Source organism: Brassica napus, chromosome C5, assembly GCF_020379485.1.
Source record: "Brassica napus cultivar Da-Ae chromosome C5, Da-Ae, whole genome shotgun sequence".
Lineage (NCBI taxonomy): Eukaryota > Viridiplantae > Streptophyta > Magnoliopsida > Brassicales > Brassicaceae > Brassica > Brassica napus.
In genome coordinates, this window is record NC_063448.1 from 51,357,096 (window position 1) to 51,371,750 (window position 14,655).

At 33.6% G+C, this 14,655-nt stretch overlaps 1 protein-coding gene across 1 annotated transcript; it reads left to right on the plus strand.

Moving 5' to 3' along the window:
* Positions 1–662: 662 nt before the first annotated feature.
* Positions 663–4,457, plus strand: LOC106454169. Its single transcript, XM_013896332.2, has 7 exons — positions 663–691; positions 770–2,378; positions 2,463–3,088; positions 3,167–3,454; positions 3,534–3,639; positions 3,957–4,195; positions 4,244–4,457. Exons 1-7 carry the CDS (start codon positions 663–665, stop codon positions 4,455–4,457), a joined length of 3,111 nt encoding a protein of 1,036 aa, XP_013751786.2.
* Positions 4,458–14,655: the final 10,198 nt, after the last annotated feature.

A 14,655-nucleotide genomic window follows, 5' to 3' on the forward strand; every position in this document is an offset into this window, starting at 1 on the left:
AGGATATTGTAATCTTAATTTCACAAAACTGATTAGTTATAAATTTTATAAACACTCATTTGTTCAAACCCTATACCCTAAAGCCTTTGTACATACAAATAAGTAGTAGTGTTTATGAACATATGAGCTAGATTGATCAATCTTATAAAAGCTCACATAAAAAATTTATATTCATACAATTTTTTTTTTGTAAAATTGGAAAACTGAATATTTGATTTTTAAGATTTAATTTAATTTTTTTTGCTTCAAAATCATATTTATATATTAATTTCCAGATTTCAAACGAAATTAATACCTTGAGCCAATAAGGAGTAACCTCCAAGATTGCAGACGTGGCAAACCATATGCCGATGGATGTGTCTTCCCAACTTCAATCTTAGCCATTCTTTTTATTTTTTGAGCCAATGAGGAGCAACTACTAAGATTGCACTCGGATTAATCATAGACCGTCCGATTTCTCTCCAAATCTTTGATCACAACCGTTCATTTTTTTCTGTCTCTGTTTGCACTCGGAAAATTTCAGAACACAACATCTCTCTTTCTGTCGAAACTCCTTTCTGTCTCGCGATCTAAAATCGAAAAAAACCCTAAAGAAAGCACATGTATCTCTCGAGCTAAAATCAAACCAGCTGTTCCTGTATTCGCCGATTGAAAGTAAGCAAATGGATAAGTCGTGGATTTGGCTTCCAAGGTATAACCTAAAATCCCTCGATCTCATTTCTACTCGCCGATTGAAATAAAGCTAACTTCTTTTGTCTGATTCTTGTAGGAATAGCCACGAGTATTCAGAAGGAGCAACTAATTTTGTGAATTCGTCCGCAAAAAGATTGGGAAGTCTGTCTGAAATGCTATGCCCTTGTAGAGACTGCCGCAATCTGAGCCATCAGTCACTGGATAAAATTGTGGAGCATTTGGTGATTAGGGGTATGGATAAGAAGTATAAGAGTTCTCGTTGGAGTATTCATGGAGAAAAAAGAGATTCTGCAGAAGACAGTGTTCTTCAATATGAAACAGAGGCGTTTGATTTGTTTAAGACAATATTCTCCATGGACGAAGGTGGTCCAAACCCGACAACTGACAACGAAGACGATGAAGCACCAGAGGAAATTGAGTTTAAGAAAAAGCTCAGAGACGCTCAAACGCCATTATACTCGGATTGTCTCAAGCACACAAAGGTTTCAGCTATCATGGGACTTTACAGATTCAAGGTTAAAAGTGGTGTGTCGGAGAACTACTTTGATCAGCTGTTGGTTTTACTTGAGGATTTGCTACCTGAAGACAATGTTCTTCCCAAGAGTTTAGCTGCAATCAAAAAATTTCTGAAGATCTTTGGGTTCGGCTACGACAGTATTCATGCTTGCAAGAATGATTGCATATTGTATAGGAAGGAGTATGAGAACCTAGAAAGCTGTCCAAGATGCAAAGTTTCAAGATGGGAAATGGATAAGCACAGTAATGAGTTAAAGGTGGGGATTCCGGCAAAGGTCCTTAGATATTTTCCAATCAAGGACAGGTTTAGGAGGATGTTTAGATCACAAAGGATGGCTGAAGATCTGCGTTGGCACTATACCAATGCCACTGAAGATGGTACAATGCGGCACCCTGTTGATTCTATCTCTTGGGCACAAGTGAATGCTAAATGGCCAGACTTTGCTGCTGATCCACGGAATCTTCGACTTGGGATTTCTACAGATGGGATGAACCCTTTCTCCATGCAAAGCACCAATCACAGCACATGGCCAGTGTTGTTAGTGAACTATAACACGCCTCCAACCATGTGTATGAAGGCTGAGAATATAATGCTGACTTTGTTGATCCCTGGTCCTACTGCTCCTGGTAACAACATTGATGTTTACCTAGCACCACTGATAGACGATCTAAAGGATTTGTGGGCTGAGGGTATTGAAGTGTATGACTCATTTGCGAAGGAGAACTTTAATCTCAGAGCCTTGCTGCTTTGGAGTATCAGTGACTATCCAGCCTTAGGAACACTGTCTGGATGTAAAGTAAAGGGGAAACAAGCCTGCAATGTATGTGGAAAGGATACACCTGCAAGGTGGCTTAAGTTTAGCCGCAAGTTTGTCTACATGAGTAACAGAAGGAGACTACCGCCTGGCCATCGTTACAGATATAAAAAAGCTTGGTTTGACAACACTGTGGAGGAAGGGAATGCTAATAGGATACAAACAGGCGCTGAGATATATGAGACACTACAAGCTTTTACGAATGATTTTGGTAGACCTCTAGAGAAGGAAAAAAAAAGGAAAAGACTAGAGTTGGAAGATGATGAGAGGTTACAAGAAGAAGAGTGTGAAGAATCAAATGAACTATGGCGGTGGAAGAAGAGATCAATATTCTTTGATCTACCTTACTGGAAGGTAAACTATAGTAACTGACCTATATTATCTGATTACTGGAAGAAGAGATCAATATGTCTAACAGTTTCTTGTTTAATGTGTTAGGAGTTGCCTGTTCGTCACAATATTGATGTTATGCACGTAGAAAAGAATGTGTCCGATGCTATATTGTCTCTGTTGATGCAAAGTGCGAAGTCAAAAGATGGGTTGAAAGCAAGAAAAGACTTAGAAGATATTGGAATCAGAAAGCACTTGCACACAGAGGTGAGGGGAAAGAAAACATACTTACCTCCTGCTGCCTACTGGTTATCGAAGAGAGAGAAGACCATTTTCTGCCAAAGGTTAGCTAAGTTTAGAGGCCCTGATGGTTATTGTGGTAATATTGCGAATAGTGTTTCAGTTAACCCTCCAAATATTGGTAGTTTAAAGTCGCATGATCATCATGTCTTAGTACAGAACTTGTTACCAGCTGCATTAAGAGGGTTGTTACATAGGGGTCCTAGGATAGCCATAAATAGATTATGCAGTTACTTCAACAGGTTGTGTCAGCGCATCATTGACCCAGAGAAACTTATATCCATGGAGACAGAGTTTGTGGAGACAATGTGTCAGCTGGAGCGCTTCTTCCCTCCAGCCCTTTTTGATATCATGTTTCACCTTCCACTACATTTATCAAGAGAGGCACGGTTGGGAGGACCAGTTCACTTCCGATGGATGTATCCCTTCGAAAGGTTTGATCAACATCTCTCTTCAATATATCCACTTCCCACAATGATGTTTGACTAATATTCATATTTCCTGAGTTATAGGTACATGAAAACACTAAAGGCTTTTGTTAAGAATTATGCAAGGCCAGAAGCATGTATGGCTGAGGCGTATTTAGCTGGAGAATGTGTTGCATTTTGTTTAGAGTTCCTTAAAGAATCAGTACCAGTTCAAGAAGCAGTTAATCGTAATGAAGATGTTGAGGCTGATAGAATGGTGGTTGAAGGCCGACCTCTGCAGAAGGGTATAGAGGTTACCCTGTCAGATAAAGATAGAGACATTGCACATCGATATGTGCTAATGAACATGGCATCTTTGGATCCCTTTCTTGAGTAAGTAATTCTCTATGTTTCTTCTACTTGTTTTACTCATAATTTCATTTTCATATACTGTTGTTTAATTTAAAATCAGGATGCATTTGGAAGAGTTGCAAGCTAAGGATGCTCGATTGGCTAAAAATGAAACTTTGTTATGGAAAAACCATACTGAACACTTTACAGAATGGCTTAAAAATAAGGTTACAAACTCCAAATTCTTTTCTTGATTATTATTGTAAATACTGGTTAGCTTGTTTGGTGATGACTGGTTAGCTTGTTTGGTGATGACTAGTTAGCTTGTATCATGATGCCTGGTTTGTATCTTGAAGAACATGTCCATATTTTAGCGAATTGATGTCTGAGTAGCTTATAGCTTGATGAAACTGTCTGGATTTTTAGTATTTTTATGACTGGTTAGCTTGTAGATTGATGATTGGTTTCGTGGTACATATTATCATGTTTTGATTATAATTTAAGTACCTCGGCTTGATGATAATCCTCTGATTTCCTGCGGCAGATTCATTTAGACTCAAAAGATAGTCATTCTAAGGAGATAAGGTGGTTGGCATTTGGACCAAGAAATGTTGCTTTAGCACATAAAGGATTCATCATCAATGGCCAACAGTTTCATACTGATGCGGTCAAGCTGAAGACACAAAACAGTGGAGTAACTTATGAAGCCTTTAGCATGTGTAGATCAAGTGCAAGAGATATGAGACAGGTCGCGGATATGATTACATACTATGGAGTGATAAAGTAGATTTTGGTCATCGACTATCACATGTTCAAAGTGCCACTCTTTAGATGCAACTGGGCAAACACATCGAATGGTGTGAAGGAAGAAGATGGCTTCACTCTTGTTAACCTTCATATGAACCAAGCAGCCTATTTGAAAGATCCATTCATTCTACCTTCTCAAGCGAAACAGGTTTTCTACTCTAGGGAGGATGATGCTTCAAATTGGTATGTTGTTATGAGAGCACCACCTAGAGGTTATCATGAGTTGGAAACAGAATAGGGGTTTAGGTGGTGCTCATTTACCTGTCCAAGAAGTTGATGATATGGGTGATGATATGGATGATGATAGTGTATATGTTAGGAATGATTGTGAAGGTTTATTAGTGGTAGATTGATGATATGTTGTATGCTTGTGTGATGGTTTGTATGAATGTGATAATGTTGTGTTATGGGATTTGAATAATTATATTGATTTTTGGAATTTTAATAATTTATATTGTTTTTATTTCATATTTTCGAATTAATTATTTAAAAATCAATTCAATAATTATTATTAATTAATTTTGGGATAATTATAAAACTAATTAATAACACGAAACATTTGCTATCTTTGCTACTAGGAAAAATCAAATTATTTGGTTCTAATAACATTTATTAAACGTTATTATAAATACTAACAATTGCGAACACAAAAGCGCTATTGTTATACACTTAGTAATAGCACAGAGGAAAATCGCTATTAAAAGGGTTGGACTTTTTATAACGGGTGATGTCAGAGCGTCCAAAGAACGCTATTAAACCAAAATGATAGCGCTTTTCGTCCGCTATTACTAACCACATTTCCTGTAGTGTATGCTATCTTCTAAAGAGCATGGTGTAAGCCTATGCAGATCGTTGGTGATTCATCTCGCATGGGATCTCAAGAAAATTTGTGACAATAGTTTCTCTTCCCTCTCGTCCGATACAACAGATTCATCTCGCATGTGATCTCAAGAAACTTTGTACGCATCATCAACAAGGTGACACCAACTCTTATGAAAAGTAATCAAAATGATGCCTTTCTTATTCTCCACCATTTTTTTTCCTATGTTTCTTTTGCCTACGTTGATGTTTAATTTTTGATCCCTGAAGTTAATCACGACAGCATCTTACCGAACATGGCGCTTGTCGCATACTTAAGTCTTATGTTGCTATATCATAATATCGTGTCAAAACTAAAACTCTCAAATCAAGAGTGTAAATCAAAAGTGACTAACACATCAGTCAGAAATCAAAACTATTTGTAATACAGCTCATAGGAATTATTCCTTGATCAGTTGGATCAACAAGCGTCCTAAAGTTAGCTTTTTTTTTTTCAATATTCATCTTTTTTATTAAATATTGAAAGTCAGTTACAAACTCATTGTCCTGTAGTTTTTTTTGAGAAATCCATTGTCCTGTAGTTTCAACAAGCTATTACGAAAGTAAGGAATATAATGAACCAGAAACGCTGACAAAAAAAAAAAAATGAACCAGAAACAATCGGATCATTCACTTTGATTTATTTTAGAGGTAGAAAATAGTTCTTAATTATAATTGTTTCCCCCTTTGGTTCCTACGTTTTAGGTTTCCTCGTCCACAACCCGTGGATTGCAAGTGCATCTCCCTAGCTAGCTTTTAGTGGTCTTTCTCAAATGATTTTCTTTCCATAATGTGTCATAACATCCATCGAATTTGTTTCCTTGTCAACATCTGCTAGATCTTCTTCTTTCTTCTTCTTTCAGAGAGATTAATGAGGCAAACTTGTTTACTACTAGCCTGTTGGACCATAGGTTTTGCGTGAGCTATCAAAGTATATATATGTACATGACAGCGTTGGGGCAGACACCATAATCAGAGTTTTAATAGATTTATTGATATATATATCCCCTATATATTAATTGAGAAGCATTTGAAAAATTAGAACCTTAATTTTGTATTAATTAAAAAAAACTCCAAATTCTAGGTGGCACTCTAAATGCCTTTTAAATTCTATTTCAAAGAATTCTAGAGCATCTAATATAAAATATAGTTTAATCTAATGGTGTCACATTATTCCATAATTATATAACACTAGAGAACATTATATTAACCTAAAATATAAGAAGTGTGTATTCTTTCCTTAAATAAAAGCTACGGAATTACCTAATATGATTTACATATATATGTCAATTAATGATTATGAATAATAAAGATTTGATAACAATTTTTGCATCCTTCTTCATTTTTGTTTAAATTCATATTGTTAAAAAAAAATTAAACAATCACATTAACCATATAATAAAAATAATAATTTTTTTCTTATATGTTATATTTTGAATTTTTTAAAATGACTTTAAATTACAAAAATGAGGAAACCTTATATGTTATATATTTTTTTTAAACAATTTTAAAATACAAAAATGAGGACACTTTATATGTTATATTTTTCTTATATGTTAGAATTTTCTTATATGTTATATTTTGAATTTTTTTAAAACGACTTTAAATTACAAAAATGTAAGTTTTCCTTAAGTATACGACTAAAAACATTAAAAATGACATGTATCAATTCGATGGTTGATTTGAAAGCTTTCAAAACCATATGGAAGATAAAAGTCAAAATAATTTAACTGTGGAAACAATATTGTTCACTTTTTTCAAGAATGTGTTCGATGGAAAAAATAAGGTTTTTATGTCATAATTTGTTTATGTCCACTAGAGAACATTATATTAACCTAAAATATAAGAAGTGTGTATTTTTTCCTTAAATAAATGCTACAGAATTACCTAATATGATTTACATATATATGACAATTAATGATTATGAATAATAAAGATTTGATAACAATTTTTGCATTCTTCTTCATTTTTGTTTAATTTTATATTATTAAAAAATAAACAATCACATTAACCATATAATAAAAAAATTAGATTTTTTCTTATATGTTATATTTTGAATTTTTTAAAATGACTTTAAATTACAAAAATGAGAAAACTTTATATGTTATATTTTTTTTAAACGATTTTAAAATACAAAAATGAGGACACCTTATATGTTATATTTTATTATATGTTAGAGTTTTTCTTATATGATATATTTTGAATTTTTTAAAACGACTTTAAATTACAAAAATGTAAGTTTTCCTTAAGTATACGACTAAAAACATTAAAATGACATGTATCAGTTTGATGGTTGATTTGAAAGCTTTCAAAACCATATGTAAGATAAAGGTCAAAATAATTCAACTGTGAAAACGATACTGTTCACTTTTTCAAGAATGTGTTCGAGGGAAAAAATAAGGCTCTTATGTCATAATTTGTTTAATGTCCACTAGAGAACATTATATTAACCTAAAATATAAGAAGTGTGTATTCTATCCCTAAATAAAAACTACGAAATTACCTAATATGATTTACATATATATGACAATTAATGATTATAAATAATAAAGATTTGATAACAATTTTTGTATCCTTCTTCATTTTGTTTAATTTTATATTATTAAAAAAATAAACAATCACATTAACCATATAATAAAAAAAAAATATTTTTTCTTATATGTTATATTTTGAATTTTTTTAAATGACTTTAAATTAAACAAAAATGAAGAAACCTTATATGTTATATTTTTTTTTTAAAACGACTTTAAAATACAAAAATGAGAACACCTTATATGTTATATTTTTCTTATATGTTAGATTTTTTCTTATATGTTATATTTTGAATTTTTTTAAACGACTTTAAACTACAAAAATGTAAGTTTTCCTTAAGTATACGACTAAAAACATTAAAATGACATATATCAATTCGATGGTTGATTTGAAAGCTTTCAAAACCATATGGAAGATAGAAGTCAAAATAATTCAACTGTGAAAACAATACTGTTCACTTTTTTCAAGAATGTGTTCGATGGAAAAAATAAGGTTTTTATGTCATAATTTGTTTAATGTCCAATCCGATCAACCCATGATGTATTAATTATAGTTTTGTTCTATTATTTTTAATAAAAATTGATCTGATCCATCGGAAAGAAATTATATAATAACAAAAAAATATTTTATATATATAAAGAAAATGATCAAATATATAAAAGAAACTATCGGTAATATATACAAATAAACCTTGCGCAGGTCATATCCTAGTATATAATTACAGGAGACATTTACATGTTCTCAAATACTGAAATAGTAGTTAAGGAAACCAGATCATTTACATCCGCATAATTAACTATGTGGACTTCATTTGATTTATTACATACATCAAGATTGGTGCTTGAAGGATTGCTAGGAAGTAGGAATTTTTTTGTCTCAGTAGCCGCGACCACAATGCTACCATTGGAGGGATTTTCAGAGAGGTCAGTGGTAACTATAAGAGATTCACTGACAGATTGCAAGCAGTGTTTAAATTTGTGTTTAAGCTGACCACATCTTTCACATTTGGAAGGCAACAAAGCATATTTCATCATCTGCAACGGTTCTTCTTAAAAAAAACCTTCACTCAATTCAATCTCAACCAAAGTCTTAGCTTCGCCAATTAGATGAAGTCTTATCTGGTTTTATGAGTTGACATATGAACCGATAGACCCAAAGCTATTTGACTTATTCTAGGAATAGAATATAAAATGTTTGAAATCTTCTTTAGAGTTACCCATATATACGAGAATGATTTTAGACTAAAAAATCGCTAAGGAAGTTTCTGGTGTCCCAAAGCCGGTCTCAATCGCAAGGAAAAGCCAGGGAAGCAATCAAAGTGCCTTCCCTCCATCAAGATCGGGTCAGACAAGCACCAAGGAGCCATCCCAACAGCAGTTTCGTGTCATGTATGACCGACGCTGCCTGGAACAAAGACACCAGCATTGTACCTTCAGGTCTTCCTAGGCGATCACGACAAGCAGACATGACTCAGCAAGACGACGACTTCATAACTTGCAAGACCGATGCGGCCTGGGACAAGGCTGGTAGGAAAGCAGGTTTGGTATGGGTCTTCTTCTCAGGTGACAAACTCGAATCTCCAATTCACGGATCGACGGGTCAAAGCTTCATTGGATCACCTCTTATTGCTGAAGCGGTCGCGATGATATTGGCGCTTAGTATGGCGATTTCTCTTGAGTTCTCATCACTCAAAGTCTTCTCCGACAATTCAACGCTCATCAGAGCTATCTCCGGCAACATTCAGTCTAAAGAAATCATCGAAATCGTTTCAGACAATAAGGACAAGAAGGTCCTTCAAGCTTTTTCTACTTTGTAATGGACTTCATGAGTTGGACCACAGTTTTTGGGCTCTACTCTATTTCGTTTTTAATGAATTTCAGTGGAAAAAAAAAAGATGCGACACACATCATCTGACAGTTAGCAACATGCCATCCCCTTTAAAGAATTCAAGTTCTAGTAAATGTGTCCAGAATATGGAAAAGATAGTTTTGATTCCCAAGTTTCCTAATTGTTTTCTTGTAATTCTTTCCTCACAACTTGTTGAAGACCGCATAAATCAGAGCACCAAAAATGAGAGAACATCTATAAAGCTGACCTAATGCATATTGTTTTTGGTTCTCTAATCCTTGCAACAAAACATAGACATGTTTTGGGGGTTGTTACCTTAGGAATTATATTGTTAAATTACTAATGTCATCTTGCTAAATGTTATTAATTTTATTTTGCTTCTTAGGGTTCTCATTCATGAATTTAAAGAATTGTGTTTTCTATCAAAGATCTTTTTACTATCTCTCATAACGGTGGTATTATTTCCAGAACCTCATCTTCTTTATATTGATTTGTATTTTTGCAAGTAAGAAAATGACAAACGAAAAAGACTGCTGTCAACAATGGTTTTGACAGAAAATTCATTTTGATGTTTTAGTGGAAAACATGATTTTGCGATTTTAGTAGGAAAACATGATATAACCGTTTTGGCGGAAAACTCATTTTTTTTGTTGTGGCGAGAAAACACGATTTTACGGTTTTAGCGGAAAAATATGATTTTATGATTTTGATGAGAAACAAATTTTGTGATTTGAGCGAAAAATTTTGAGTGCAAAATGTAAATTTGCGATTTTATGAAAAAAATCAATTTTACTGTTTTGATAGGCAAATATAATTTAATTTGTGCTTATTAAAACAACCAAAATAATATATATATATATATATATATATTAGAAATTTAGGTTATATTTAGTTTAATATGGTTAGTTAAACTTAATTTAGATATTTAAAAAAAAAATATAAAACATGGTTTAGTAAAATCAGTTTAGAAATTGGTTTGCTTATCTTTTGTTTATATGTTTGATTTGAGTTTTTGTTGGTTATGATTTTTATTATTTTGGTTATGAATATCTCACTATCCATTTCGATTTGAAACATTTAACCCAATCAATTAATCCATTTTATCCGCTAATCCAAATCATACACAATTTTTCTATCAATTAAAATCAATGGTTTGAATCGGGTTGGATTGACTTATTAACTTTTATCCATTTTTGACACTCGTATTCATACTTTATTAACCCTCCCTGTTTCACCTAGCTCGTCTATCATATAAAAGTGTTAATGACACTTAAAGAAATGTTTATGGAATTAATTTAGATTTTTCCAGTGAATTTTATTTATTAATCTAAAATTGTTTCTTTTGTTTGTTTTTAAATCTCACGTTGTTTGGCTTCGATCAAACAACAGTAAGTTTTAGAGATTTTAGAAAGTGAGTGGCTTTAGAAAGTTTTAGAGATTATAATTAAGAGAGTAAGAATAAGATTGGTAGGTATTAATTAACTTCAAATTGCAGTTAAAATTTGATTACGTTTTGCTACGCCGAAATATTAATATACAGAAGGGCTTTTTCTTTCAAACACAATTGTGGAGAACTCAACAAATGATAGCCTAATTTATATATGGAGGAAGCTGTTAAGCTCCACGCTGTTGGTGAAGATTTCCTTAATCTGATGAACTTCAAAGCTACTCCAGCGATGTTTGATCTTTGTATCACAAATTCACTATGATTATTTTCACCTAGATTTATGCAAAAATGACCTAGGACGAACCCTGATGCAAGGGATATCACTTATGCTGTCCATTGGTGGAAAATAAATTCATTTCTGTGAAATTATTGCCTGTGTGACTGTGTCAAGACGTCTCTAACCCAAGAAGAAGGTCTCAGCTATTGTATAAGAAACAAACACGAAGAGTTCACATGTTTGGTTATAACAGCTTAGAAGGGTATGAAGAATAACTAACGTTAGCCGAAAGTGGTGCCAGCTCGACCAGACGTAGCGATCTCATTTTGTAACGTGAACTGGCTATACCTTGTGTGTTATTTCATTTCTGCTTAACTACCACAAACGAGTGATCGAATTAAAAGGAGAGTGAAAAATGAGAGTTCCCCATTATCAAGTTAAGATTTAGACCTTTTACATCAACAATTACCAACAAGTTTTTGTTACATCTTTAGCAAAATAAAAAAAAAAGTGTTTGTTACATCCGCTAATCATTCATCGGTATCCCCTCCGTTACAATGCCTAAAAATATGCTATCTCCTAAAGGGCTTGTAGTAAACTTATTCAAATTGTCGGTCTCTTCTCGCCGTGGATAGTTTCATCTCGCATGGGATCTCAAGAACTTTATGACAATCGATTATCTTCCCTTTCGTTCGATAGGCACTCAAATTTGGGCACCAAGAAATCCTCAGCTAAGCATCATCATCAACCAGGCGTATAGAATATGTACGTACATCCTGCATCATCTCTGTATAACTTAAGCATCATTACAAATAATCAATATATCAATTATTGTTTGCTTCTTAAAAATATATATTAAGTTTGTGCTTAATTCTCTACATGCTTCACAAAACTGTTTGACTTCACTGTGATAGTTCCTACGTCCTCGGTTTTCTCGTCCACCATCCGTAGATTGCAAGTGAATCTTCCTATTTTTTGCTGATGGCCTAACCGATATTTCTCTAATATTCTTTTTCCAGAAGATGTCATAATATCCATCAATTTCACTTCTTTGCTTGAATCTATTAGAACTTCTTCTTCTCCTTCCAAAGAGATTAATGAAGCAAATTTGTTAGGAGATGTTTTGATGCGTGGAGCCGAAGCTAAGGAATTGCTGGTCTCGTTAGCCACGACCACAATGCTACCATTAGAGGAGTTTCAGAAAGCTTAATGGTAACAAAATGAGATTCATTGACAGATTGCAAGTAGTGTTTAATCTAGCGTCTAAGCTGACCACATTTTTTATATTTGAAAGTCAACCAAACATTTTTTTTTTTGGTAAAAAATGTTAAGAAAGTCAACCAAACATGTCAACATCAACTATAGAATTAATTCGTTTTCATCATCTGCAATGATTCTTAAAGGAAAAGCTTTACTCAATGAGGTCTAATCTGGGTTTATGAGGTTTGAACCCAATTCTTTCCCCCACAACTTGTTAAAGACCGCATAAATCAGACCACAATAAGAGAGACAACTATCTATAAAAGTGATCTAATACTTTTTTTTTGTTTTCTGATGCTTACGTGATAGGGATTGTTACCTTAGGAATTGTCTTGTTAAATTCCTAATGTTATCTTGTTAAATTTTATTAATTTTATTTGCATGTTCTTGGGTTCTCTTTCATGGTATTAAAGAATAATAATGTTTTCTGTCAAAAATCTTTTTACCGTCTCTCATAACCGTGGTTTTCTTTCCAGAACTTTTATCTTCTCTATATTGATTTGTATTTGTGCAAGTTAGAAAGGGAAAATGACAAATATCAAAATACTACAGTCCTCTTATCATTTCAATTTTAGATTATCAAATGCTACAGAAAACCGTCACATTTCAATGTTCTACTTATTCTATCGTACGAGATCATGCATGTCTTTTTAAGAGAAAGTAATAGCAAATTTCATTAACATGTACAATATTATACATATTACAAAAATGGGTTATTTGTGAAATAACCAAATAGAAAAGGTAATTAGATTTTTAGTGAGAGGTTAGAGAGATATAGGAATAGGAATGAGGAGAGAGGGTGTGTCTTTTAGTTAGATAGTGAATTTGAAGTTTTTAATGTATATTGGACAAAATTTCCCTTAGAAAAACACACAACAAAGGTTCAATATAGAAAACAAAAACTGACAAGCCCGGTATCACAATTTTGGTGGAGTGCAGGGGGAAGTACAAGAGGCATGCATTGAAAATCATGGGACAAGGTATATGTAGATAAGGAGGAAGGAGGTTTGGGGTAAACAGTTATGGCGTCTAATAGAGAAGAATTTAGTGACAGGGTGTATAGCAGTGCGGAAGAATTTACAAGCAAGAGGGATTCAAGGGGATATTTGTTGTGCAAGATGTGGAGCTCCTGAGGAATCAGTAAATCATGTGTTCTTTGAATGTCCTCCAGCTCTTTAGGTTTGGACTCTTTCGAAGATACCATCAAATCCAGCTATTTTTCCAACAATTTCCTTCTTCACAAACATGAATCATCTATTCTGGAGATTTTTACCACAGATGGAGGATCACCAGTTTGCATGGATACTATGGTACATCTGGAAAGTTAGGAATAATAAAGTTTTCAGTAATTTAGATATGGACCCTATGGATACCCTTAAATTGGCTGAAACAGAATCAACATTGTGGGCTGAGGCACAAGTTGTGAATGACCAGAGGACGCCACCACCAATAATAGATACGATATTGTCGTCGATCCCAGGACGATGGTGTTTTACAGATGGCTGGTGGAAAGAGGGCGTTATTTTTTCAGGACAAGATTGGCTCAGTACTTTGGAAGGTTTCGATGGATTGTTAGGGGCGAGGAATGTCCGGGCTAGTCTTTCGCCTCTTCATGCGGAGATGGAAGCGCTACTATGGGCAATGGAATGCATGAGGAATTTACGTCAATTTCAGGTCACGTTTGCAACAGATTGTTCTCAATTGGTGAAGATGGTTTCGGAACCAGAGGAATTGCCAGCTTTTGCAAATTATTTGGAAAATATCAAGATCCTGAGAGAGAGTTTCACCCGATCAGAGCTTATCTATGTACCACGAACGCAAAATTCAAAGGTGGATAGTCTAGCACGCAGTGCTAGAAAGAAATCGTCTTTCGTCGTTCACATGGATGCAGATCACCCGGTTTAGTTTACAGAGTCAGTATGAATATGTATTGTTGATGACAAAAAAAAAAATTCAATATATATGGCTGAAAACACCAGGATTTCATCCAACATTTGTAAAAATTCAATGTATATCTGCTTTATGAAGCACACAACAAAGGTTCAATATAGAAAAACAAAAACAAAATTTTTGCTTCTTTATTTTATCTTCAATTATTAAAGCAATATAATTAATGATATACTAAAATATGTTCTTCATAGCGAATCTCCAGGGTTTCATCCAACATTTGTAATGATTTAATTTTACACTTTTTTGCACATATGGCTGAAAACACCAGGATTCTCTTTAGCTTCTTTCCATATCTTTTGAACAGTTCGAATATGAAATGAAAAC

What these genes read in the sequence shown, in the direction of transcription:
- LOC106454169 (XM_013896332.2), top strand. Translation starts at nt 663, where the DNA reads ATGGATAAGTCGTGGATTTGGCTTCCAAG. An exon ending in TCTTTGGATCCCTTTCTTGA is followed by an intron (nt 3,455 to 3,533) that starts GTAAGTAATTCT and finishes ATTTAAAATCAG; the next exon opens with GATGCATTTGGAAGAGTTGC. An exon ending in CAGAATGGCTTAAAAATAAG is followed by an intron (nt 3,640 to 3,956) that starts GTTACAAACTCC and finishes TTCCTGCGGCAG; the next exon opens with ATTCATTTAGACTCAAAAGA.